Genomic DNA, 27,186 nt, shown 5'->3' with positions numbered 1-27,186 from the left:
TTCAGCAACTTTTTTCTACCCCGAGTCACACTTGGGGTTACCGCTAGGAAGGTTAATGGGAGCACAAAGCCTCCCGGCAAACCTACGTCATGCATCCTGGGAGGCTCTGGCTGCTCCTTTTGAAGGGGAATTTTTTAACACCAAGAGGAAAGAGATACCGATCCAACACGCATGTGTACAGCACTTGTCGTCTGGACGACCGTCCTGGCGGATCCACAGATGAGGAACGATCCTAATGCAAGTGAAGGGGAGAGAGCACAGTGAGGTGTCGCTCCATCATTCTCCCCCTTCCCTCTCCATAGAGCACAATGGTGCTGTATGTACAGAGCTCGTTCATACATTGTGCAGTAGTTTGTCGTTGGAATAGATTGTGAAAGCTCCTTTCCAACGACAATTATTGCACGTGTGTACCCAGCCTAAATCTTTGGACTGAACTGACAGAAGTAAAAATCTATTTGTAGAAAAACCAGCTATCATATATGTATTTAGTCTGTGTATTCACCCTTTTGGACTCTTCAATGTTTTTACGGTTTCTGATGTCCTTGTTTAAACTTAGAATTTTAAAAAATGTACTTTTCCTTAAAGGATAAAACAACATAGCCAGAGTGTGGAAATCTAAAGTCTTGGCACTAAGAAAAAACTCTGCTACGTTTTCTTCCTCAATGTATTGGACATGCGGCGTGCAGATAACCACTATCTGTATGGTTTGATGGTTACTCCCAAAATAGTCTTATTATAAGGACATCACTTTGAAAGTAAACACGTAGCTTAAGATAAAAAGTCAATTTTACGCCAAATTTAGAATTTAGTCCCAGATGGCTAATAAATATTCCTGCTCAGACCTTTTATTATTATTTAACAGGATTTATATATATTCCGCAGCGCTGTACATTAAATAGACACAGGAGGAGGAGAGGACTCTGCCCCGAAGAGCTTACAATCTAAGAGGTGGGGGAAGTATCACACAATAGCAGGGGGGATACGGAATGGTGGGAAGTAGTGAGACAAGATGACGGGTTGGTGAGGTTGAAACTTTTGGTTTGGAGTGCTCTTTTAAATGAGCTGAAAGTAGGAGCAAGCGGAATATGACGAGGAAGACCATTCCAGAGAGTCAAATGTCTGCTTTGTGTGCTGCACACTGACTGGCATAAACCATTGCATAACATTACATCATATAAAGGTTACAGAATGATATTCACGAGTGTTCTTGGGCTAGATGATAAACTTTTATAGAATGCTTTCACTGGGCACACCTTCTGATTTATTATTGTAATATTTATTTGAAAGCAACGTTATAGATGTTTCACATTTTCTTTCTTATGGTTCCATTTTTTTCCGATCATGTTATACAATTTGTACATAGTAGTGATCTTATTATCAGAGGATGCAATAACTACTATGTTATGTTTTTTTTTTAAAGTGCAACACCCAATTTTTTTTTTTTTTTTCATCACCGCCCTTTAAGTCTTCATTTGCTGAAGCCATCAAGACTTAATGGGAGCACAGAGCCTCCCGGGATACCTACGTCTGGCATCCCAGGAGGTTCTGGCTGCTCCTTCTGAACATTCCCTTATTTTGTGCATGCACAGAAGGGGCATTTTTCCACCAAGGGGAAAGAGATGCCAATCGCACACATGTGCAATGAGATCGTCTCTCCCTTCACAGTTGCTTCATCACCCGATCTCACACCTGCGCAGTTCAAGATAGGGTGACACAGCAAGAAGAAGACAGAAGATGGCGGCATCCGGCACTTCCTCCTGCAGCCCTAGAGGAGCTGTGACATGTGTTCTGTATCTCTAACACATACTACAGCTCCTCTGGGGCTGCAGGAGTGATCAGGGGAGCGGAGCTGTCAGCATAGCAAAGCTCCGCTGACTGCTCTGCTCCCTGATTGGCTGAAGAAAGGGAAATCCTGATGATGCTTGAGCTGTCATCAGGGTTTCCTATTTCTCAGCTAATCACAGAGCAGTAGAAGTGATGAATGGGCACAAGGCTCCCCACTGAAGTTTAGTGCTGAATGGCTGAGAAACGTAAAACCTCAGCCAATCACAGAGCACTAGGGGTGAATGGAGAGCCTTGTCCTCATTTAACCCCCCAGTGCCCTGCGATCCCTCACTGTCAGGAGCAGTCCCATAGCTGTGCTCATGTCATGATTGCAGCCTTGGAAATCCTCCTGTCATTGGGATAACTTGAAAAAGAAAAAAGTTTAGTTATACACACACACACACACATTTAATAAAATAATTTAACATTAAAGCCTTGTCCAATTTTTTACACATATTTTAACGCTTTCAGGGAATGAGTAAGAGGATTTATGTACCCCTGTACTCATTCCCTAGGGTGAGGTGGTGATGATCTAGGAGTCTCCTTATTAAAGGGGGCTTCCAGATTCCAAAGACCTGCTAATAACTTTTTTAAAAGCCCCCATTGTTTTCAATGGCAGCTTTCATAAAAAGCTTTAAAAAGCTTGTAAAAAATTCTCTATTGAGTTCAATGGGAGCGTTTTCATGCGTTTATCCTGCGTTTTAATTATTAAACATTGTTTGCAGGATAAAGCTCATAAACGGTGCCTGAAGGAAACGTCCTGGTGTAGATTGACCCATTGAAATGCATGGGGACTTCAAACATGAGCTTTAAAAGCCTTAGGTTAAACGCTGGGGAAACAGTCCGTATAGACTAAGCCTAAGTTCCACTTTAAGTACAACCAAGGCCTTTTTGTTTGTTTGTTTAAATGTATTTAATAAAGGTTTTTAAAAAGAAATGTACAGACCATATCAAAAAGGGGAACAATTAACATAAGAAGCCATTAATCAAGCAGTTTCAAAGTAAGTTGGGGACAAAATAAACTGATGGCTGAGTTACAGCAGTGGATTAGTTTAACAAACATCCAGTAGCATCCTATGTGTATGTAAACCAAGAGTTTGTCAGGACAAAGTCAATTCCATTAGTAAATTATAAGTTTAAATCCAACTGGACAAAAGTGAGACCTTATAAAACAAAATATAACAACATAGAAGGAAGGAACAGATCAATATGAGGGGGAGGAAATACAGAGCTCGGGGGAAAAGGAGAAGGCTGAGTCTGCCGGCAGCTAAAGTAAATGGGTCATCCAAAAGGGGCATCCAAGTCCTCCCAAATTTTAAACAAACTGTCGGTCCTATCCTAAATGGACGCTGTTAGATATTCCATACAATGGCAGTGCTCAACCCACAATTTTTTTTTAAGCTGGATGGGAAGAAATTGTAGGTGGGTGGCAGCCCCTGTATTGTGACCAAACTCTTTAGTAACCACCCAAAAACAGCCGGGTGGGTGGTGAAAAGTGCCGTGTGGTGCGCCCAGCTAAAAGGGCCTGGGGAGAACCCTGAATGGATATCCTGAATCGTGCCATACAGGGATGGCGGTAATGTCTTCTCATGGGATGCAATATGTGTGCGAGCAGGATGTGGGAGGATAATGTTTTAGATAATGGAGGTAACTGTGCCAGTTGTAACCCTAACAGGTGAGTCAGGAGATCTAGAGGGGCGCAGTATACTTCCAAAAGCCACAGGATAAGGGGCATTTCCAGAAAGAGTATTCTACTGTACCCTATATTAGTCCCACACCACCAACAACCAGGAAAGAATCACTGGGGTATGGTACAATCGAAACAAAATCTGCCTGTAATTTATACAAATAGAGCCATCCCTGGAAATGCTTTCAAAGGGAATGTGAGCGTAAGGAAACCTAAAAGTGGGTGGAAGGATAAGGCCTAATTTCAAGGTATACATAAAAAGATGAGCGGGGGAACCTCATATTTTGTTTGAAGCCCTGATAGAGAACAGACAGTCTTTCTTGGTTTAGTGTATAAACTGGTAAAACTGTTTTTGACTTGACATGCACCTTATTAGTGTAACACCTTTGATACATTTGTTACAAATGTAATTGTAGTTTGTTTGGACGATTTTAGTAAACTAGTTTCCATTTTTACCTTTAGAATCTGATTCACCGTCTGACCTGCAAATGATGAAAGGAAGGTGGCGACTCCCTAATGTCACTACAGTCCCCAACCAGCTCTTGCTCGTTTCTTTGGTGGAACATCTATGTCATGTTCATGAACAGAACCCCCACCACTCTAAACAACTCTTTAGATGTGAGTATGCTTTTACATTCACTTTATTTTTTATTAGAATGTCTGATGGCATGTATGGGTCAATATATTTTCATTAAGAAATTGAAGAAACTGTACAATACAAAATATACAATCTCATTATAGCAGCAGTGTTTAACCCAGAGTGGGAAGAAATTGTAGGTGGGTGGTGGTGACCCCTATATTGTAACGCAACTCTTTAGTAACCACCCAAAAACAGCCGGGTGGTTAATGAAAAGTGCCGGGTGGTGTGCCCGGCTAAAAGGGGCTGGGGAGAGCACTGAGCAGGATACAAAACATTCAATGAAAGAGAGGGGGGAAGAAACATAAGTTAAAAAAAATGTAATTATTGTACACCAGATTGCATTCAACTTGCACTATGAAAATTTTTGTAACAACAATTATGCAAAGGAAAAAGGAAGGGGGAGTGGGAAAAGGGATAGAAGCAACCCTGGAACAAATGGTAGGCGGTGCTCTGAACTTACTGACTATAAAGAAAAATCAGGTTAGAACTGGGATGGGACAGAGGTGTGGATCCACGGAAGGGATGTGGGCTAGCACTTTAGAACCATGCAGAGATGACACAGGTGTGATGACCTAAATAAATGGGCAAAATGGATTCTTAGTACTATAATGTTACCAGCATGCCCAATGGATGGTATATTTAGTCTGATGGCATGTATGTCATAGTTTTGGTAATGAGTCCTTTGGGTCATGTTACATGTTGGGTTCAGAGAAGGGAAGTCCAATGATCCTAAATGAAAGTGTATGAGTCTATGGAGCTCAGTTGGAGGAACAAGTAACCCAGTCTGATGAGATTTAAACTGGGAGAGTCTCAATCTATATAAGAAATCGGGGTATTCACCGGGTGGTTCTCTGAGCGTTTCAGAGACAAGAAACCAGGGCAGAAGGTTTTCAGTGACAACGCAGGCAGCAATAAGCCTGGTGCAAGTTCCAAGAATTTTAGATCTCATTTAATAGAGAAATCAATCAGCACATTGCAGACCACTACAGAGACAATAGCTTGGTGGCTAAAAACCATTAATATGTCATTTTCTTTTAGAATTTAAATTCTTTTAATAGCCATAAAATATGCAATGTTTTCAAACAATTTGATGTCCAAATAGACAAAACAAATGTCAGATGGATGAAATTTGATACTTTGGTATAATAGCTTTATAGTAAGTCAGACTGAAAAAAGTCCATTTAGTATAACCAATAGGGAAATAAACATATCAACAGTCTCTGTTATCTTCATTTAAATCCTTAATCCCCAGTTATATTCTGTGCTGCTGTATGTACAACGCTCGTTCATTCATTGTGCAGTTATTTGTCATTATTTTGCACACAATTATTGCAAGTGTGTGAGTAGCCTAAGAGACGGGCAGAATGGATGAATTAATTGGTTTCTTTTGCTAAAGGGAGACTTTAATGGACAAAGCTTGACATCCCTGGCCTTGACAGTAACATTGGTAAGCAACTGCTGCCTTAAGCTGGGTACACACGTGCAATAATTGTTGTTTGGAAAGGATCTTTCATGATCCTCTCTAACGACTAAGGACTACACGATGCATGAATGAGTACTGTACATACAGAACCGTTCTGCTCTATGGAGAGAGGAGGGGGAGAACGACAGAGCGGCACCCTGCTGCGCGCTCCCCCCTTCACTTCCATTATGATTGTTCGTCTTCCATCTTCCGTGGATCCGCCAGGACAGTCGGTCGGACGATGGACGACGTGCAATGTACACATTTCAGGTTCTCGTCCGATATCGGCCCTGAGTCGATTATTGGACGAGAAGCATTTGACGTGTATGTGTATGTAGCTTAATACATGTTGGTGATAATCTCTTTATTTCCTAGTGATTTGCCAAACCTTTACAAGAATGGGCCTTCTGACTCCATTTGCCTTCAGTGATGAGTTCAGCTCAGTTCGACTGCAGCACAGCACAGCTATCACAGAACTTTTAAAGGCTGCTAAACGGCACCTCCACAAAGAGGTATATTTGTTGTTATATTGTGATCCAAACATGCTTTAATTCAATTGTCATGATTTAAAGGACAATTGCAAGACTTTAAAACTGATATACGGATATGGTATTGTCCCCCATAGTCTTTGGACCCAGACAGTGCTATGTTTTGTTGCTCACCTTAATGACAGAAGTGTTAACCCTGCCATTTTTATGTGTATCTGCTTCGGTACCATCATCTTCATCTTTGCTTTTCCACTAAATGAACCAGTGATTGTAAACAAGCATGCAGTCAGTAAAATGCCATCATCCCATTTTTTTTCTTTGCTTGGACCATTAGTACACAATAATGACAGCCAACTCCCTTCCCACCCGTCAGCCTTCATAGCAGATATACCCACCTAATGCTAGTTTTACCTTTTTGTGAGGTGTGCCAGCTTATAAATAAGGATTTCAAGTAGTGAATGTTGAGAATATCTTTTGAGAGATAATAAAGAAATACATAATGCAGTATAAGGGATTAACAGCAGATTAGTTTACACAAATTCCAGTTCACACACCCTTGTGTAATTTTCAGGTAGTTTAATTAGTTTTATTGTCATTTGTTATAACGTAGGGTTTCCCTCAACATTTAAACTAGACCTGCTGTTATGTATGGAGGTGGCCAGGAAATGGGGGCAGTGCCCGCCTTGCTTCCTGTCTATAATAGGCTCCATGACTTCCCCTAATATTGAGGTTCTTCATTCGGGAACAGGAGCTGTCTACAAAATTCTCTGCATGCTTGTTGAGGTTCATTGATAGATAAGGTAGTAAACCCAGCATCAAGATGGCAGTCCAAGTGCCTTGACCTTTTGAAAACAAGTTATTACTTCCAGCTCCTATATTTGTATCCTTGTATCACAAAAAATGCATCATTCACGTTTTAATGTTGAAACTGCCATTGTTCTTAAATACACTGTCTTAAAAATACTTTGATACACAAAATCTAGTGTTATTTGTGATTCTTAATGCTTGTGTACTTGTTTTTTAGGAACTAACCAATGGTGACCTAAATCTACATTTAAACAGGTAGAGAACTTTATATTATATACCAGAGCTGAAGCTTTACAGGTGATTTTCATTACCCAGTCAAATCCTATTATGTGTTAATTCACCCACCTCCTAAATTATAAGCTCTTCGGTGCAGGGTCTTCTCCTCCTATATCACTGTCTGTATCTGTCTGTCATTTGCAACCCCTATTTAATGTACAGCACTGCGTAATATGTTGTCGCTATATAAATCCTGTTTATTAATAATAAAAAATAATAAATTGTTTGTGTATTTTTTTTTTCTAATAGAGCAAAGGATATGCTCGCCGAGACACAGACTTCTCGTTACTTGAATGAGTTTGAGGAGATCACTCAGCTTGGAAAGGGGGGATATGGAAAGGTTTACAAGGTATTGATACATTCTTTTAATTCTATTTAATTTTTGGTTTCTGAAGTTGACGCATTTGGAGTCTCCAACAGAAAATTGTACTGTAGGAATATACAATATGTAAAAAGTTAGTGGGTTGGTTTTGCCACAGTGTCCATCCTGAAGTGTATTTGTTTTAGGAGGGCTCGTTTTTATTGAAGGCAATGGATGTTATGTTGTAGACAAATATTGTTTAGTAAAAAAAATATTTATTTTGTTTTTCAAACAAATGGCTTCATTCTTATGACGATGATATCCTAAATCAGAAAATCTGTGAAAAAGTGTGAGAATATGCACACTGGGTCTTCTAAAATGGTGTTGTGTAACTACACACATAATTTATTTTTTGTAGGTCCGGAACAAACTGGATGGTCAGTTCTATGCAATAAAAAAAATTCTGATTAAGAAAGTGTCACGCAGAGATTGTAAAAAGGTATGTTTGAACATAGTTTGGTTATGGTGGAACAAAGCTATCTATTATTTCCTTTTGAACTTTCTCCATAATGCTGGGGGTAGATAGACTGGATAGGACAACATTCTAATTTTATAGCGTGATATGTCATGCTGTATTTTTCTGATGGATACCTTTAATCTGTACCAGGTTCTTCGTGAAGTAAAGGTGTTGGCGGGCCTGCAGCACCCAAATATTGTTGGGTACAATACAGCCTGGATGGAGCATGTTCAGCCACCACACTCAAAATGTAAGTGATATTGCCTGTTTTTAAAATTGATTTTAACAGATTACTGAATTAAAGTGGACATAAACTCAACATTTTTACTTTATATAGAAAGATACTTCTAAAAAATGAAAGAAAAAAAAAAGGGTGCAGCACTGCCCCGATGATCAAGACTTAATGGGAGTGCAGGCATGATCTCGGGCATGCACAGAAAGGCCATTTTTTCCACCAAGGGGCAAGAGATGCTGATCTCACGCATGCGTAGTGTGATCGGCTCTCCTTTTTCCCCCTTCACAGCAGCTACGTCACCCAATTTTGCACCTGCCAGATTGGGTGACGTAGCAAGAAGACAAGAAGAAGACGGAAGAGAAGACTAGATTGAAGAGGAATTTTAGGACAACTTGGGACCGGATCGTTGGAAGGACCGGCGCCATCAACGGATCTGCAGGATTAAAGGTAAGTGTCATATTTTTAGTTTAGTTCCGCTTCAAGTGAGAAACACCCTCTGAAACAGGTCGGCAAACTCCAGCCTTTAGGCCAGATACGGCCTAGCCGGTAGTTCGTTCCGGCCTAACGTCCCTTGGCCGATCCGGCCTAATGCCGGCTGGCAACCCACACTGGGGCCACCCGAGCTCTGGTGCCGCCTCTTGCTGTGGCTTCCTTTTTTTATCGTGGCCCGCGTTGATACTTCTGCCGCTGCTGTAAATAGGGAACGCTCCCTGAAAGGAAATCCCTCCCCTCCACAATGCATACAGAGGGGAGAGATTTCACTTCAGTTCAGTTCCTGGTGGTGGGCGGAGGCATTAGGGCAGGACTCTAGCCTAGTGTGCTCCCACCCACACCTGAAATGGCCTAGTGGCCATAAAAGTTTGCTGACCCCTGCTCAAAAAGATTAGTTTAAATTTCCTGTCCTTTTTTCAGTACCTAAAAACTTCTGTGTTCAGGAGGTAGTGCTGCCGCTGGCATTTGACACTTTAAAGATTGTCAGATGCTTGTTTCCCTCCTGCGTGCCATAGTTCCATCCTCTGGCACCTTTGTTGACCTCTGTTGTGTCCTTTAATGATAATCAACAGATAGTGGATCACCAGCATAAATAAAGTGTTGTTTTGGAACTTTTATTGCAGCACCTGCATCAGGTAACATAAATACAGTTGTCTAGGTAGAGAGATTTTATAATTTTGAAATGTTGCTTTATTTATGTAGTCGAGGCTATAGTAGAGGCTATGGCTCCATACACTATTCTGTACAGTATCCAACTCCATTTTGCAATTCTGTAAGGGATCGAGTTATAAGCTTTTTTGTCTGTATTATTTTTTCATTTGTAGAATAGTATTTTTCATAAATTGTTTAATTTTGCTTTGTGATTTTTCTTTTTTTTTTTTTTAGGTAGGGCTATTCCCACATTAAAGGCTATTAAAGGTTTATCCATTCAAAATTCTCAGGAGTAAGTATTGCTGCATGCTTTTGTATATTTCTACTTTAACCATGACTTGCTTCTATTCGTATAGTTCATATACATTAGTCTAGTAGGGTAAATTGACTCAGGTCAGTAACCTAATAGGGAAGATCAGTGATCAACACAGAATTTTTTGGGCGAGGACAAACCAACTCTTCTGTAACCCCCCAAAAACAGCCGGGTGGGTACTGGGTTGGGTGGTGCGCCCAGCTAAAAGGGATAGGAGAGAACACTGCAAGTTTTTTGCTTACTTTTTGTGTTCCGGTGATTGTTAATGATACAAAAAATGACAGACATCTAAAACATTATAGTTGCTACCAAGATATGAATAGGGTGAAGTGAAAAATATCCCACCATTCAGTTACTCTTTTTGCTGTGTTTCTGGGATTGGAATTAGTTTAAGCCTCCTTAATAGACACTAAGGCAGCAAAAGGAATAACCTCAAAAAAAAAAATTTGGGGGTGTCTAGATGCTGTCTTTATTAGCATTAGCACTGCAATAAATGGCGGATGATCGGTATAGGTATGACTTGCCCAAAGGAATTTAATGAAGCCTTGGTTGGCATTCATGCACATTTTCTTTGAAAACTCACACAGCAGTGCCAAATAAAATGAATAGAAACAGATATACAGTACTGCAGTGTTTATGATTGGTGATTTTATACACAAAGCAAATTCCTATTACAATATATATCCAGTTTTGTTGTTGGAGGTTTTTGGCATGTATTTTTTTTTTTTTTTTCGACAGATTCTTTACGGATATCCAGAGCACCGAGAACAGTGAAAGCTCCATTGTGTTTGCTGACTCTGGAGAGGGGAATCACTCTGCTGACATGATGTCTGTAAATAGAAAGATGTATTCCACTGAAAGCAAGAAACAAAGCTTTACTATGTCTGATGGTTTCTATCATGGAAACAAAGACTCGAATGCCAATGTCCGGCAGGTGTCCAGTGTTTATAAAAAGCTTGATGCATCACAGGAACTGTGCCAGAGGGAGCGTTGTCCATTCACCTCCGAGGATGATGTGGAAGATGGAAGTGACTCGTCTTGTGATGAAGATGATTGTCTTCAGAAGGAATTCTGTTTTCATCGATACTTTGAAGTAAGTTGAAACATATATGTGTGTACACCGGTATACTTACGAAAAGTTTACCTGTTTTGGATCCCCACCTATGAAAATGAATAGTGCTTTTGGGACACATTCATTCCTGACTTTATTTATTTTTATTGTTGTCGAACTGACATGATCACACATGATTTGTGCCTGAACACCTTAGATTCAGCGGTCATTGGAGGCCAGGAGGCTTGTTAATTGCTTTTCCTTAATCGCAATGATGAATCATATTATTTTCTCTGTTAGGATACAGTTCTTCTATACTGTCAGTCGTCACAGAGAAACAGTGTGTGAATCTGTGTTTAGGCCAGGATATGAGGCAGTGGAGACCTTCTACCAGGATAGACCACTTCACTATGAAGAACACATTCTGTCCTATACCTATTCCCTATGATCTTTTGCACAGCTGCCCACCCCAAGTTGTTTCCTTTCACCTTTTACTAGTCTAATTTTTGTCTCTCTTCTACACCCGTGACTAGACAACATTTATCCTGTCCATATATTTACTGTTTGTACACTTTCTTCAAATATGAAACCCCAGATCACTGATTTTTGATTTAACACTTATTAGCGGTCACTGGACAATCTTTTCCTTACTGGGTTATGAGCGGTAAGTTTCATAGGACAATTGTTAAAAAAAAAACAAAAAAAAAAAAAAACTTCTTTGTAACAACTTTTTCATGTATAACCCAAAAAACCTGTTTAGTATGCAATTGTTAGTATATAAAGTGCTGTGTTAAAAGTGTTAGTGTATTTAGTGCCATGTGTATATAATGCTGTATACACAGTAGTTCATGTAATATATAAATGTTTGGGAGAATTAAAAATAAAAATTTTGTTACACTATTTTCTTAAAAACACAAAAAATAAATGAATAAAGGTTGTCATAGAAAGACCTGTCTGTCCTAAAAAATAACACGCAATACTAAATTAACAAGATATTTATGGTCAAACAAATGCATCACAGATATGCAAACACTGAGTATGGTAGCCAAGTTTGTTGGTACTGAAGTGGTTAAGATTTGAGTAGTGAGATGTTAGAACAGTGATTTTCAACCAGGGTACTGTACAATGCTGGTGATTCTCTAGAAGTTGATAGGGGTACCTTGAGCAATTTCTGCCTCTCAGGTCAGTCCTCTGACACCAATTATCTTTTTGGCTATCTGTATAGTGGAATTCTTCCCAATAGCCAGCATTATAAGAGGCATTCATCCCCATTGATCACCAGGCTAATGTACCATAAATTGGGCGTTTCATAAATATTAGCAGGGGTTCCCTGAGACCTAAAAAACATTTGAAAACAACTGGGTTACTGGGTTAGAACCTCAGTCAGTCTGCAGTTTTTAAAAGTGTATTTTTTTTTTAGTGCAGAACAGTGAAATGCTAAATTTTGTAAATAAATACATATAAGTAGGTTAGAGAGACATTGAAATAGTCACTTGGCTTTCATGATGGAGCTCTCTATATAAAGCAAAACAACGATGCCTATTTATTTATTGAAATCGCTAAATCGGAAGGTTAAAGGAACTTGCAGGTGACTTGCAGGGATAACAGGCATTTTATACTATGTAGGGTGGTATAGTTTAGTTTAGTTCTGCTAAGGTATAATCTGGTTAATTTGAATTCCTCCTAAAAGAGCTTAAAAAAATCCTTAGGGAGGTAATATTCATTTTATCACTTTATAGACTTTTTAGACCTAAAACATTTCACAAATGTAGTACCTGCCCATTACAGCTGTACATAAACAGTAACCATGCCTTTTCTTCCAGATTCAGTATCACTTGATGTTGCATATACAGATGAAACTATGTGAAAAGTCTTTGTGGGATTGGATTGAAGAGAGAAATGAACATTACAGGAAGGGAAGAGATTCCTCAAGTAAGTCAGAATAATGTTTGTTGAAACAATCTGTTTTGGATGGGTGATTTAAAATCAATCAAGTGTCCCATAAGTAGTGGGGAGAGCCTGTAGCCATCGAATCAGTTCTAGAAGATGGGAATTTCATTCTACATCACGGACAACCAAAAAGTTTTTGTGTTACAATCAATGAAAGCACTTTTGTTATTTGTAAATAATTGCAATGCTGTTAACTTGTTGCCTTAAGTAATGACAAATGTAATTCATATATAAAAGGAATATGTAGGAGATATGGGTCATGTTCATTAAGCATGCATGTGAAGACTTTGCAAACTTTTCTTGTTATTGTTGATATTTGCCTTAGTAAATCTTCACTAACTGGGTTTACGTTTTTAGGATGCTTTGGGTTTGTGGATGTATCTAGTGCACTTAGCATATTCTATCAACTTCTGCAAGGAGTGCGATATATCCATTCCATGGGAGTCCTTCACAGAGATCTAAAGGTATGGTATTTTAACATCGATCATTCCAACATTACATAGTTTCATACAAATAGTCGCCATGTTTTGTTAGCTACATTTTGTTGAATTATTCCCTTTGTTGTGTATCAATATGTCACCTATTGGTAGTTATTTCAGTGTTTTGGGAGTAGATATAAACAAATTAACAGGTAATTATGCTTTACTAAATCCTTTCTGTGCCTACACAAAGTGAGAGCAGTTCTGAAAGCCCTAGAATAAGTTTGCTCATTTGCACTAAAACCGTTATTGAGCAGCGTATCCCAAAATATGGATTGTGTGATGGGACACAGAAGCATAGCTGTATCTTCCACAGAGCAGCCTAGGCAAAAGGGCCCAGATCTCCACCACACAAAGTCTGATCTCCTTCACTAGCTATCACTTACCCAGCCTCAGTTGCAGGCAATTTCTGGGCCCTGTCAAAACTTCAAAATCCCCAACATTTGTGACATAAAAAAAAGTCCCAAGCTGTACTCTAGGGCTACATACACACGTTAGATGATTCTCGTCCAATAATCGCTGGTATCGGACGAGAATCTGATGTGTGTACAGTGCTTGTCCAATGTCGTTCATGGATCTGTCCTGGCGGATCAGCGAACATTCGTAATACAAGTGAAGAAGGGAGAGAGTGCAGTGGGGTGCCACTACATTGTTCTCCCCTCTCTATAGAGCAGAATGGCACTGTATGTACAGCGGTTGTTCAGTCTTTTTATCGTTGGAAAGGATCGTGAAAGATCGTGAATATTGAACGTGTGTAAGTAGCCTAACTTTTAGATCTATTGATCTAACAATTTATACCTTTGTTGTTCACAGGTGAAAAGCAATCTAAATCACTGCCATACTTTGACATGTTTCTCCCCCTAGTGACGCTTAATCATAGAGCAAATGACTCAGTTACTAAGGTTGCTGAGGTTCACTGTTACTGTGTTTTGAAGCTTTAAACCAACAGAGAGCAGCTTGGCAAATATTCTAGAGCCTAATTCTGCTGTTCTCGGTCTTTCAATGGAAGGGTTGCAAACCTATTTGTAAGACGATGCAAACCCTCTAGTATTGGCTGCCAATGTCAGATACCAGCATAGCAGGGTAGAACACGTTGTACAGGTTTGTATTGTGTCAGTGCACATTTGGTGAAGACAACATCCTAACTGAATGTTGGCACTGTAGGTTATGGGAGTAGTGTTGGCAATAGTAGTTGATGACTGAGTAATGTTTTGAAACCTGGTGTAGAGGGTCAGAAAAAGATTTTCAAAATTGTGCAAAAAAAAAAAAAAAAAAATCAAAATTTGATAGATAACATTGGAAAAAAACCTCTCTAAGTGTGTACGCAGCTTTACTTTCTACATCTTTTATATGGTGATTACTTTTTCTTGTTATACTTTTAGATTGTAGGTGGTAATAGCGCTTTTTCTATTGTTACGTTGTATGTTACTGTTTGTGTGTTTAGAACATATCATGTATGATATTGCCTGACCTACCCTCCCTGCTTATATTGGTAATGGAGATGCATCAGTTATGATCCTCTGTGTATGGAGTTATTACTTATTTTGAATGCGTATCCCCTTGCTTAATCATTTCCTATAATGATGCATTTAACTAACATCTCTCACTATTATATCATACAAAACTATAGTGACCAATATAAACCTGTATCAAAAATAGGTAATGCAAACTGAGCATATGATAAAAAAATTATATAAATAGAGGTTAACTACAGTGACATCAGTCAAACCCAACTTTAGATTCCAAGCATCCTTCCTTCAGAAGCCTCCATAATGTTATTGGTAGCCTATGTAACATACTGGAAGGCTTTATTATCATTATTCTTATTATTAAACAGGGTAGGGGTGGATTTTGGAGATGTTGCGTAGGTGAAAGTGACAGGACCTGGAAATGTTCTGAATATGGGGGGTAAATGAGAGGGCAGAAACAAAGGTGATGCCAAGACCGATGTGCCTGAGGGGAAGGCAGAAAAACTGTGTTGTTAACAGCTAGGAATATGTCCTGGGGAGATTTGGATTTTTTTGGGAGGGGACGATGAGTTTGGTTTTATCCAAGTTAGGTTTCAGATATCTGTCAGCCATCCATGACGAGCTGACTGCCCGGTAACATGAAACCTTATCCAGGACTGAGGGAGACAAGTTAGGGTTGAAAAGATTTAAGTGTCATCAGCATACAGATACTGTAAACCAAAGGAGGATATGAGACTACTGAGTGAGGAGGTGTACAGAGAAAAGAAAACTGGTCCAAGGACTGACCCTTAAGGGTTAGGGAGTATCTAAAATCCACATTAGTAAATACTTTCTGATCGGGTTATGCCGCAGTTTTAATGATTCATTTCATTTAATGCAGTTTGCATTGTATGCTTAGTTTAAATTGTGTAGGTTTGAGGATTTTCTTTTATTATACCTCATTGTAAGCATATTTATAATATCACATACTTCTTGTAAATCCATTAGCTATTGTGGTGATTTTCTCAGATAGTTTTAACAGAAAGCCTTGTACCTTGTCACATGCAGATTCTACGCATACTTCAGGAGTCGGTACCTGTTTATATGCTGCTCAAGAACAGTTAAAAGGATCACATTATGATTTTAAGGTACAGAATGATTTCTTCAGTTCTACCAAGATAAATGAAGCTGTTTTTTTACACTCGTTTGTATATATTTCCATTGGATTGTCATTTGCTGTCATTTAAAACCAAAACAATTGTATCTTGCAGTCTGACATGTACAGTGTGGGTGTTATATTATTGGAACTCTTCCACCCGTTCTGGACTGAGATGGAAAGAAATGACATTTTAACATCTCTGAGCAAAGGGATTATTCCAAAACCTTTTGAAACTCAATGGCCAGTGCAATCCAAATACGTTAAACTACTAACCAGCATAGACTGTGAACTGCGACCATCTGCTGATCAAATGTTGAAATGTGAACTCTTTAGTGAAAAAGAAAATGTAAGTATTTAGGACTGCCATCCTCGTGCATTAATCATTTTCTGAAAATAAGAACGTTTGTCTTTGTGAAGGGTGAACATATATTGACTTTCCCATCTTTCCTTAAATTGTCTCCCTGCTGCATTAACTTTTCTCCTGTTGGACATTTTGGGAGTGATTGCTTTTTTAGCAACTTTTTCTGAGGCTGGTGTACCTGACCTATCCTGGTCTATGTGAGGGGAGCCAGTGACTGTGCTGAGGCCGGTGTCTCTGGAGACATTGCTAATGTATTATCCCGCTAAGATTCTATACCTGGAGCAGCAGCGGCATACTACTGGCAGCAGGATCGGGACTCTGCACAGCCGTGCTTAGTGCTGGTACTTGGCAGGAGTGTGAAGAAGCAACTGGCGTCCTTCTGCCTGCAGCACAGTCAGAAACTTTTGTGGACTACCCTGCTTCTACCTAGCTTTTTGAGACTGGGTCCTCCTGCCTGCAACTATCAGGCACTTGAATGCAGCACAGTCACCACGGGCCCGATTCGGTACGGGGGTGAATATTCAGCCACTGCTGCCTCTGGCCTGTCTCCAGCTCTATAACACTTTTGGTTGTAGGCCCTATAGAAGATACTTCAGCTACAGGAGTAGTCCAGGTACGGTTTTAAAAGGGAATTTTCATGAGCGAACAATGTAAGCTGCCATCACAAATTGCCCCTTTGACTTTCAGCTGTCTGGCCTGGCTGTTGCGTTAAGGTGTGTCATGTAACTTAAATGCATGCACATCATAAACTATTCCAAAATATTGTATCTGTACCAGTTTACCAGTGCAGTGTATCACAATGCACTGTAGTGTGATACTATCCAGTTGGTGAGCTGCAACAAATCTGTATTGGAGTGCCATTTATTGTAAATTTATATAATATACATTCCTGTCTTATGTTGTAGCTTCTGCACATAAGCCACTGACCTTGATGAAGCCAGTATAGTGGTACTGTTAAGTGTTCCTTATAGTTATTTCATGCCAGTGTCTAATATTGAATTGTCATTGTGCCTCCTTTCCTCTGTCACTAGGTGATTGAAGATCTACAACAAAAAGTTCTCAGTTTAGAAGAAGAAAATGAGAGACTTAAGAAGAGCCTGGAACTGTTACAAGAACAGATGTCAAGCAGAGTGGGAATAGAATCCCCAGTCTAAATACCTCTTCCTCTCATGTCAACTTGTCTAATACCGATACATTACCCTGCACATTGTACCGATACACTAACCTGCACTGTTGTAAAATAAACTATTTATATATACATGTCTTTTTTTATACCTGGAAAGCTGTGAATGTTTCAGTTTAAATTAAACAAGTTTCTTATGCAGTTAATTTTAAAAAGTGTCAAACCAGTGTATTTGCAACCAGACTTAACACTTTGCATAGCAGTGCACACACTGAGGTTATAAGGAGGGCCCTAGCCTTAATGTTTGTTTGATCATAAGGACCTATTCTGATTTTAGGAACTGTGTGATTGCAAGTACTATGGTGTGCTGTAGTATAATATACTACAAAATATGTGGTGACATCCAACACAAACATACGGCAGATCATCAGAACACACTTTTTTGCAGGCACAAACAAATGTTATGTAAGCTTCATATACTTTGTGAAGGGCAATGCACTGGTAACACATTCTTAAGGAAAGTATGCTCATCCTTGAAAATAATGAAGTAGAGAGACGCTTCTAAGTTTCATTTTCCCAGGAACGCAGAAGTTACTGAATGCATTCACAGTCTGGCATTGCTCTTTAAACACTACTTTCAGAGTAATTTTGAAAATGCTTTTTTCCAGAATATTGTTTTACAGGAAATAGACAGCAGTAGATGTAAAGAGATTTTATTATTTTTCTGTGTTGCATTTTTTTATAAAATGGCAATTTCAGGGTACCTTTTAATAGATAACATGCTTTTTAGTAAGATCTCCACGGATTACCCCTAAGAACTGCTTGCTTGTTACATTATTGGGGACTTGCTCTAATGCCTTATGCTCACCCATAGATCTTTTGCTACATATTTTACTTTATTAACTTCAGCACTGAATGGAAAGATGTGAGGTTTTCACAGGACTTCATCCACTTCTCCACATTTGCCGGAACAGTGCTAGAATTAGCAGACTGCTGAATGGCGCACCAGCTGACGATATCTGCAACGGTAAGTTCATTTCCCACCAGCCAGGAAGACTTGCCTAATGCGGAGTTCATAGCCCGCAAAACAGCTGCTTTCTCCTTACTGCTGCCTTCCCTGAGTTGGAAGATGGCAGTGTCCACCCAGCTGTCAATCAGCGTGGCTGTAACAGCATTAAAAGAGTAACCTAAGAGGGAGAACAGGAAACGGGCTATATTGCCTTCTCCTTCGATGGGACACATGTTTTGAATGCTGAATTTCATCTGTGGTTTAGGCACTAAAAAAAAAAATGAAAAACTGTTACAAGCAAAATTACATAACGACAACAATGCAACCTGTAATTTTACCTAACACTCCACCACCTTTGTGCTATATGAAGATGTCCCTAGAATTTGGGAGCTTGTATCCTTATAACCTACTTTGGCTTCAAAGTAAGCAAAGTTGTCTGCTGCACTTAATGCATTGTGGTGCCACTCAGAATGAATGACATTACTACACACAGCAAGTGCGTTGACACAAAATGCAGTAAAGTGTGAAAGAGTTACTCTGGAAAACTAGTGGAAAAAAAGAAGAAATGTATATTGGGTGGCTTTTAGGTTTAGAACCCAAAAAAGTAGGACTTATACTATTCCTACTACAGAATCAAAGCCCTAGGGAATAATAATTGTTCTCTGCCTAAATTATAATTCTATCAAAATTTTATTTTTATTTTCTAAATAACAAAAAACAAGAACAAAAGTGTAGCAACAGTGTTCTGCTCAGACCCTTTAAGATGGGCACACCACCTGGCAATTTTTGGGTGGTTACTGAAGAGTTTGATCATCAGGTCTTCCACCTGCCTACAATTTCTTCCCATCCAGCTTAAAAAACAATTCTGGGTTGAGCAGTGAACAACATAAATATTAGCAATGAACAATATGCAGTGCCCAACTTTTTTTGAGCCAGGTGGGAAGAAATTTTAGGCAGGTGGCAGCCCTGTATTGTGACCCAACATAAAAACAGCTGGGTGGTGACTGAAAAGTGCCGGGTGGTGCGCCCACCTAAAAGGGGCTGGGGAGATCACTGATATGGCATATAATGTTAGCGTATACAATCAAAAAAGCAATAATCCAGTGGAGGTTTTTCCCGTGCCTGTCTGTTTAGGGTAATTTTTGAGCCACCTCTGATAAAGGTAAATAGTAAAAATGCGGAGGAACCGGTACATTGACTAAATATGCAGGTAGGAGATAAAAAGGTAAGCGCCCCAAGGCACCAAGATTGTTATGAATTTATCAATGCTGTCTTATACCCTGGCTGTGAAATGTTCCATTAGGATCAGGGATTTCCAATGTCTCGCTATGAGGCATTTAGCCGCAGTAAAAATATGGGAAGCCAATTTTTTTGCCAACTTATGATTCTGATACTAAACGCCAGGAACTGATCAGCTCGATCAAAGCTACATCACTGTCTACCAGTAGAAGATCTGGTTCAAAGGTCCACAAGCACCAGCTACAATATTGGTAACACGTTTCATTTTGTATGTCCTAGTTTCTACAGTACAAAAGTCTACTGTGCTGAAATATGCATACATAAATGTTATAGTAGGTAAATCCAAACTTTCAATACAACTTGTCATGGTCGCTGTTTTCTATCAAACTAGCAGGAGTCTGCCACAGAGTAATCACTTTTGGGGACATTGTACATAATGCATAGTACATGGTTGCGTTGGAGCTCACAGCACTCATGCATGTACAGTACATACAATTATTTAGAGTCATTTCAAGCTTTTTGCTGCCCTTGATGTATATCATTTATTAAATTATACATTCGTTGTTAAAAAGATTTATTACTGTTTTGTTTTTTTTCCTATCATAAAAGATCTTTGCAGCTTTTTAAGATGCAAGTGTGTAAATGATGAAGTGGATTGTTCCAGGAAATACAATGCTCAATGCTGTGATCCTTACTGTGATAAAACAATAGAATGGATTTATGTTTTATAAAATGGATTACACCGAGTCGTATATTTTGAACACATTATTAAAGTGTGTATATTTTCTATATGTATTGGTAACGTTTGGTCAATATACCCAATTCTATTTTTTGAAGAGGGGAATAAAGGTTTTTTTGCACCCGGACAGAATTAAATAAAATTCTATGCAAAATATCTCAGGAACCCACAAAAATTAACTTATTAAGACTATAGAAAAGGAAACATGAGCTTGATTCTAATCATTTGCAGTAAAATGCAGCATGATTTATGGTTGCCAATGGCTGCAGTTCCATTGGCAGTTTTCTTATAAACTACTATTAATTTACTTACCATCTTTCCAGATGAGAGTAAAGCCAAGCTGATAATCCTGTCGGTACTTTTTATTCCCTTGATCCCCAAAGCATTTCAAAAGAGGTTCTGGGATGTTTGTGACAGACGAGTGTGTGTGAACAGCTGACAGCACCTGGTAACGTTCACACAGCAGACTGTGCAGGATCAGCAAGGAAAGCGGAGGCAGAGCTGGATTTGCATTGATGACTATATCTCTTAGAGCACCATAATCCTGGGGGTAAGAAACAAAGCATTGTTATAGCAGAAAACTACAAAAAAATCAGGATTATGGAGAGACAAAACATTGCTTAAAGCATACCTAAACTCAACATTTAAGAAAAAAGAGGGTGCAGCACTGCCGCAGCGATCAAGACTTAATGGGAGCACAGAGGCTTGCGGGATACCTCTAACATACACATGGGAGGGTCTGGGTGATCCTTCTGTGCATACCCTAATCTCAGGCATGCGCAGAAGGGGAATATTTTCCACCAAGGGGAAAGAGATGACAATCTCACGCATGCGCAGTGAGATATGCTCTCTTTTTTTTTCCCTTCACAGCGGCTACATCACCCGATCGCACACCTGCACAGTGCTAGATTGAGTGAGATAGCAAGAAGATCGAAGAGAAGACAGAAGATGGCAGTGGTGTTCTCACCACTCATTTCTTCCACTGGGGACCATTTTAACAGGCTTTTTTTCCCCATTGACCACTAAGACATGAACATTATTTCAAGGGTAACACGGTTGAGAAGGGCTGTTCCAAAGATTAGTTTCTACAGGGCATCATACTACCCATTATCTCTGTAAAATCCTTTTTTTTCCATCTATAAGTGAGTGCTCATTATCTGCAAGTAATGCAATCACCCTAAGAAAGGTTTAAAGATGTATACTGGTATATGACGGTGTAATCTCAGAACTTAATAGGGTCCATATGGCTAACCATAGTGAAGAACATCAAAAACTCCCCTTTGGGGATGGAATTGGAGAGATGCTAGCAGGCATTTGGTGATTAGTTAACCCTTAGGCTTTGTACACACATGCAATAATTGTCATTGTAAAGGATCTTTCACGATCCTTTCCAATGACAAACGACTGCACGATGCATGAACAAGCTCTGTACATAGTGCCATTCTGCTCTATAGAGAGGTAAGGGGCAGAACGACGGCGCGGCACCCCACTGTGCTCTCTCCCCTTCACTTTTATTAAAATAGTTTCTCGTTCGTGGATCTGCCAGGATGGTCGTCTGGATGATAAGCGCTGTACAAATGCCAGACTCTCAGCCGATATCAGCCCTGAGGCGATTATTGGATGAGACTCATCTGACGTGTGTACATAGCCTTAGGGTTAAAAAAAGATTTAGGTATTATCCAAAAAGAACAGCTCAAAACATCATTCACACTCAGTGGCAATTTTATTAGGAACAGCTCAAGTATTGGAAATAGTAACTAATTGGCTAAAGCAGGGGTCGGCAAACTTTTGACCACCAGGCCACTTCAGGGGTGGGCGGGAGCACACTAGGCCGGACTCTGAGTCCCGCCCTAATGACTCCGCCCTCCACCAGGAAACACCCGCTGAAGTGAAATCCCTCTCCTCCGTATGCTTTGCGGAGGGGAGGGATTTCCCTTCAGGGAGCTTTCCCTATGTACAGCGGCAGCAGAAGTATCAATGTCGGCTGCAGTAAATAGGGAAGCAACAGCAAGGAAGCGGCTCCAGAGCTCCAGCGGCTCCGGTAGTTCCCATTGACCCCCTGGCAGATCTATCCGGCAACCTACAGTTCTGGAGTAGCGGGTTGCTGGACGGCATTAGGCCTGATCGGGCGGGGGGTATAGGAACTACCGGCTAGGCCGTATCTGGCCTAAAGGCCGGAGTTTGCCGACCCCTGGGCTAAAGCAATACCACATAGTCAAGGTTCAGTTTTTCTAACAAACATTGGAATGAGGAAGCTGTGTGATCTAGTAATTAATCAAAGATCATAGATGCTTATTAACCCTTCTGTATTATTTGGCCACAAGAATTGTTTTACCTTGCATTTAAGGATTAAGAAGCCTAATGGTCCAAAATGATGGTTGATGCAACCATCCAACTATTACCAAATAAGAAAACAGAAACCCAATACTAAATCTTAAACCCCTACTATAATTACTATTTCCTCCTTGGTAAGAATTCCTACTACATTGCTGGCTAAGTGGGAAGGCTGCCACCCTAAGGCTATGTACACACGTCAGATGATTCTCGTCCGATGGCTCAGGGCTGATATTTGACGAGAATCTGGTGTGTGTACAACACTCGTCATCCGGATGACTGTCCTGGCGGATCCACGGAAGATGAACGATCGTAATGAAAGTGAAGGGGAGAGAGTGCAGTGGGGTTCTGCTCTGTCGTTCTCCCCTTCCTATCCATGCAGCAGAACGGCGATGTATGTACAGCACTTGTTCATCATGCATTGTGCAGTCGTTTGTCATTGGAAAGGATCGAGAAAAATTATTTCCAACGACAAATATTGCACGTGTGTACGTAGCCTTACAGATAGCTAAAAAGATCATTGCTCATTGGTAACTTACCAGAGAGTCACAAACTGCTCAATGCACAAGGAACCCCTAGCAACCTCTGGAGAAACTCTGGTTGAGAAACACTGATCTAAGATATAGCAGGTAAGTTTTAGCCTCTGTTAACGATACTCCCTTGTATTTCTGATGTTTATATATGTGTGTATGTGTGTGTGACCTGTGTCATTTACAACCCCTGTTTATTATACAGTGCTAAAAACTCCCCATGATAAATCTAAATGTAGGGTGCCCATCTATCCTGACCACATCAGCTCCCCAGTGCTTCTCTCCTTTTATTCAAAACATCCCAGTAGGCATGGTATTTAGATGGATACCAAGACTGGAGTACATATAAACACTGTGCTTTAAAACACAATAATAACATACCTTTCCCAGTACGGCATCCAGATCTGCTGTTTGAGGAGCATGAGCTGCTGTTGTATCAGCCTGAATAATATCTGTCACATCAAGATCAGCATCTGGAGTCTGGATCATCTTTGAGAGGCCATCGACAGCAGCTTTTAGCTCATAAAGGCGCTTCAAGATGTCTTCTTGCCTGGACTCCAGAGCTTGAAGTGCTGGATCGGCTTGCTCCTTTAGATAGAACAAAGAACATAAGTCAGATAGGAACATGAAATAAATGTAAAAAGAAACAAGCAACCAGCTAGAATGAATCCAAACTATGGACAATAAACTACTTACATCCATACATATAATACATTTACAATTTCCTAAAGTGTACCTAAACTCAACATTGTTCCTTCACATAGAAGGGTAGACAACATTTCTATATAAAGAAAAATGTTGTAACAAGATGTATTACCCACATGGCAGACTAATGCCAGGCAGAGAGGACATCTGAAACTTTGGGAAAAAGCAGGACTCATTGTGAATTTTTTTAACGACAATCTACAAAGGATTGGAATATACAAGCTTTAGGCTGGGAAGTTATAAAGCAAATTACTAATTATTAAAATCTCAAAATTCCCCCTGCTTGCGGTCAACAACAATAAATAGACAGAGGAAATATCTAAAGAAAAATTGGATGATTGAGTGTCCCCATTTTGAATTGTTCTCCTGAGGAAGCAGAAAAGACATTTGTGAAACGCGTTGGGCACAGATAATTATGGGGAATGTATTTGTGAATAGGAAAGTATTGCAAAAATTAACAGTGATGTTTTATATAAATGTGTTTTTAAAGATTGAAATAAAAAAGTATTTTTTATATACTTGTTGATGAACAAAAAATAAATTATAGCCTCAAGAGTCTCTAATGTCTTTAGGAGTTGGAGAAAACACTTATCGTTATCAGATTTTACATAATAAAATGTCCAGCTGCCATAGAAGATGAAGAGATTACCTCTTGCACAATCTTCTAGATAGATCTTTACCGTATAAACACCGTATAAACAATTTCATCTTTATCTTTGATTTGCCTGAAGGCAGCATATTTAAAACACCTAAAAAGTGGCTCAAACTGCATTCCAAACTATGCAAATTCAGTGCATGAGGATTTTCTTCCTTTGAAATCAGAAGTAATGTTCTGCATTATATAACTAGAAGCAGGCAGGGGTTTTATTGCAAAAAAAGACAGACATTCTCTTCTGATCTCAATTTCTTTATTTGCACTCACCTGTCACTCCAGAGCAAGTCCTGTTTCCAAACCTTTCCAGGGTGTCAGATCTTTGACCCTCTTTAATGTCCAGGTTGGGACAATGGAACTCCCTGTCATATGTGCAGGAGTTCATTCAAACCCGGCACCCCCAGTAGATCCCAGCATACTGAACAGAGTACTCAGAGGAGAAGATTCTCTACACGCAGGTAAGTATGATCACAAACTTTGTAATGCAGAACTTTAGTTCCACTTCAATGACAACATATGTGTGCCAAAAAACCTTGAAAACACTAAAACATGCAAAAGATTCCAATTTATTTGCAACACAAAAAGAGGAAAAGACCATGTAGATGTTGTGGTGGGAGAATGAACTGGAAACTTTGCAAACCAGATATCCTATTTATTTTGTTGGATCTGTTGGAATTGAGTTAGACTTGGTGGGGGATCTACAGGTAAGAGCGGACACCTACAGCTGATCAACTTGGGGCGGGAATCGAAGACCGACACTACTGCCTTAAGGCAAGCCCATGGTTTGGGTATTTTTGTAAGCCATCTCCTTTAGGCTCCAGAACAGGCATGGGCAAACTACGGCCCCCGGGCCATATACGGCCTGGTAGGCTTTTTTACCTGACCCGTTGAACTCTCTCTCTAGTTCAGCGGCTCCACTGAAGTAGAGAGAGTTCAACGGGCCGGATAAAACGGGACATGGCTCTGGCCGGTGCCCCCTTGAGTGGGGAGAGGAGAAGGACCCTGCTGGGGGGCCGCACAGGCCACAGCCGCAGACCACGTACCCTGTACAAATCTTGGGCTTGGGGAAGTGGGCGGAACAGCCCACCGACTCTCTGATTGCAGACTCAGATCTGTGATGGGAGAGTGGGCGGGGTTATTCTAACATGACCCCACCCACTCTCCCATCGGCCCGGCCAGTCTGCCAAATTTTATATCAGACTGTTGCCCCTGACTGGAAAAGTTTGACCCCCCCACTCCAGAATGACAGACCAAAAATGTTGAACCCAGAATTTTTTTAAACTGAGTTGGAAGAAGTTGTAGGGTGGCAGCCCCTGTATTCTGACCCAACTTCTCAGTAACCACTCAGACACAGCCGGGTGTTTACTGAAAAGTGCCAGGTGGTGCGCCCAGCAAAAAAGGGGCCGGGGGGGAACACGTGCTTGGACTTCATGCCGGAGCATGTTTATGCCTATGGAAGCTAACAAGGACCTTTACATGGCAACATCATCCCTGAACATGCAAAAAGGGACAAGTGATGTTCGTTGTCCTCTTCTAAAAACTAAGATGCACCTGGGGCTGCCAGGACTCCTCCATGCATGCGCGGGACTTACATCATCCCAGCCAGGGATTTGCAAAGACATATGATGCACAGAAAGTCAACTTATATCCTTAGGGGTTCAGTGTAAATAAATAAGTAGTAATAATTATAGGTGGGTGACAGCCCCTGAACTGTTAACCCAACTCATCAGTAATCCCCCAAAAATAGCGGAGTGGTCACTGAAACGTGCCGGGTGGTGCACCCAGCTAAAAGAGTCTGGGGGGATCCCCGTCCTTGGACTTTCTGGCGGAGCGAAGCCAAAAGACCTTTACATGGCAACATCATCCCTGAACATGCAAAAAGGGACAAGTGATGTTCGTTGTCCCCTTCTAAAAAACATAGAATGACATTTGGCCAATGGGCCGGCTATATACTGCCAAGCGCTTACCCCAATGGTCCATACCAACTAGGGAAGATTACAGAACACCGGGTGCCACAGCTGCTTCTCAACATCCAATGCAAATTTGACTATGGCCTGGGATGACCGAATAGAATAGTACAGTGCAAACAAATATCAGCTTAATAATCCTCCAGAATGCAGAACTGGTCTTCAGATGATATGTGACGTTTCCTTTAAATATCTTATTGTCACCCAGTCAGTAGCAAATCTCCAGCCCTGGGGTGACAACGCCACCCATACTGAAGGAGTAACGTTGTCACCCAATCACAGGAAGCATGCTGGGCCTCCAGAACACCAAAAAAAAATAAGATCATAGAGGTAGTATAGGGGCCAGAATGAATCAAAAACAATGTTTACAGCGCTGCGTAATATGTTGGCGCTATATAAATCCTGTTAATTAATAATAATATTGTTTGGTACTTACACCCCCTCCCACCATCTGTACAGAAATAGAGGAGAGGCTGGATGTGGCCTGCATGGCTCAGCAGGACATTTTACCTGCTCATGGTGTCCATTGAAAGGCTGATGGAGGTTGGGGAGCCTGTACATGCAGGTGGGCAGATCTACCTTGATTTCCCCTCTGTTGTATGGCTGCAGTTTGTACATAGGCATGTCTGCGGCAATCACGCTGCACCACCAAACCCGGCTATCCCCACACTGATGACGTAACTCACTCCCAATTCATGCTTAGGGACTGATGTAACTTGGGATGCCACCATGTTTACTATTGGCAAA

At 40.4% G+C, this 27,186-nt stretch overlaps 2 protein-coding genes across 2 annotated transcripts in view; one reads left to right on the top strand and one right to left on the bottom strand.

Moving 5' to 3' along the window:
* EIF2AK1 (eukaryotic translation initiation factor 2 alpha kinase 1) overlaps positions 1-17,399 on the top strand; it is a 20,887-nt gene extending 3,488 nt beyond the window's left edge. Inside the window, exons 2-15 of the mRNA XM_072419181.1 lie at positions 3,974-4,129; positions 5,989-6,125; positions 7,126-7,163; positions 7,434-7,533; positions 7,904-7,984; positions 8,153-8,256; positions 9,619-9,672; positions 10,432-10,786; positions 12,568-12,676; positions 13,052-13,196; positions 14,109-14,198; positions 15,601-15,769; positions 15,893-16,126; positions 17,173-17,399. Of these exons, the coding sequence (XP_072275282.1) occupies positions 3,974-4,129; positions 5,989-6,125; positions 7,126-7,163; positions 7,434-7,533; positions 7,904-7,984; positions 8,153-8,256; positions 9,619-9,672; positions 10,432-10,786; positions 12,568-12,676; positions 13,052-13,196; positions 14,109-14,198; positions 15,601-15,769; positions 15,893-16,126; positions 17,173-17,295 (1,895 nt within the window). The 3' untranslated portion in view covers positions 17,296-17,399. The remainder of the gene's footprint in view (positions 1-3,973; positions 4,130-5,988; positions 6,126-7,125; positions 7,164-7,433; positions 7,534-7,903; positions 7,985-8,152; positions 8,257-9,618; positions 9,673-10,431; positions 10,787-12,567; positions 12,677-13,051; positions 13,197-14,108; positions 14,199-15,600; positions 15,770-15,892; positions 16,127-17,172) is intronic.
* A 562-nt stretch (positions 17,400-17,961) lies between these two features.
* AIMP2 (aminoacyl tRNA synthetase complex interacting multifunctional protein 2) lies at positions 17,962-27,131 on the bottom strand. Its single transcript, XM_072418953.1, has 4 exons — positions 26,950-27,131; positions 23,497-23,703; positions 20,564-20,795; positions 17,962-18,541 (listed from the first exon to the last, which is right to left on the bottom strand). Exons 1-4 carry the CDS (start codon positions 27,061-27,063, stop codon positions 18,156-18,158), a joined length of 939 nt encoding a protein of 312 aa, XP_072275054.1. The 5' UTR covers positions 27,064-27,131; the 3' UTR covers positions 17,962-18,155.
* Positions 27,132-27,186: the final 55 nt, after the last annotated feature.

This window comes from Pyxicephalus adspersus, chromosome 7 (genome assembly GCF_032062135.1).
Source record: "Pyxicephalus adspersus chromosome 7, UCB_Pads_2.0, whole genome shotgun sequence".
Classification (NCBI taxonomy): Eukaryota; Metazoa; Chordata; class Amphibia; order Anura; family Pyxicephalidae; genus Pyxicephalus; species Pyxicephalus adspersus.
The sequence above is the reverse complement of the archived record's forward strand: the minus strand, read 5'-3'. Positions and strand labels throughout refer to the sequence as shown.

Coding starts and splice junctions, on each gene's coding strand:
- AIMP2 (XM_072418953.1), bottom strand. CDS start 27,063: ATGCCTATGTACAAACTGCAGCCATACAACAGAGGGGAAATCAAGGTA. Junction 20,796..23,496: donor TGGATGCCGTACTGGGAAAG/GTATGTTATTAT, acceptor TCTTACCCCCAG/GATTATGGTGCTCTAAGAGA. Junction 18,542..20,563: donor TACTCTCATCTGGAAAGATG/GTAAGTAAATTA, acceptor TTTTTTTTTTAG/TGCCTAAACCACAGATGAAA.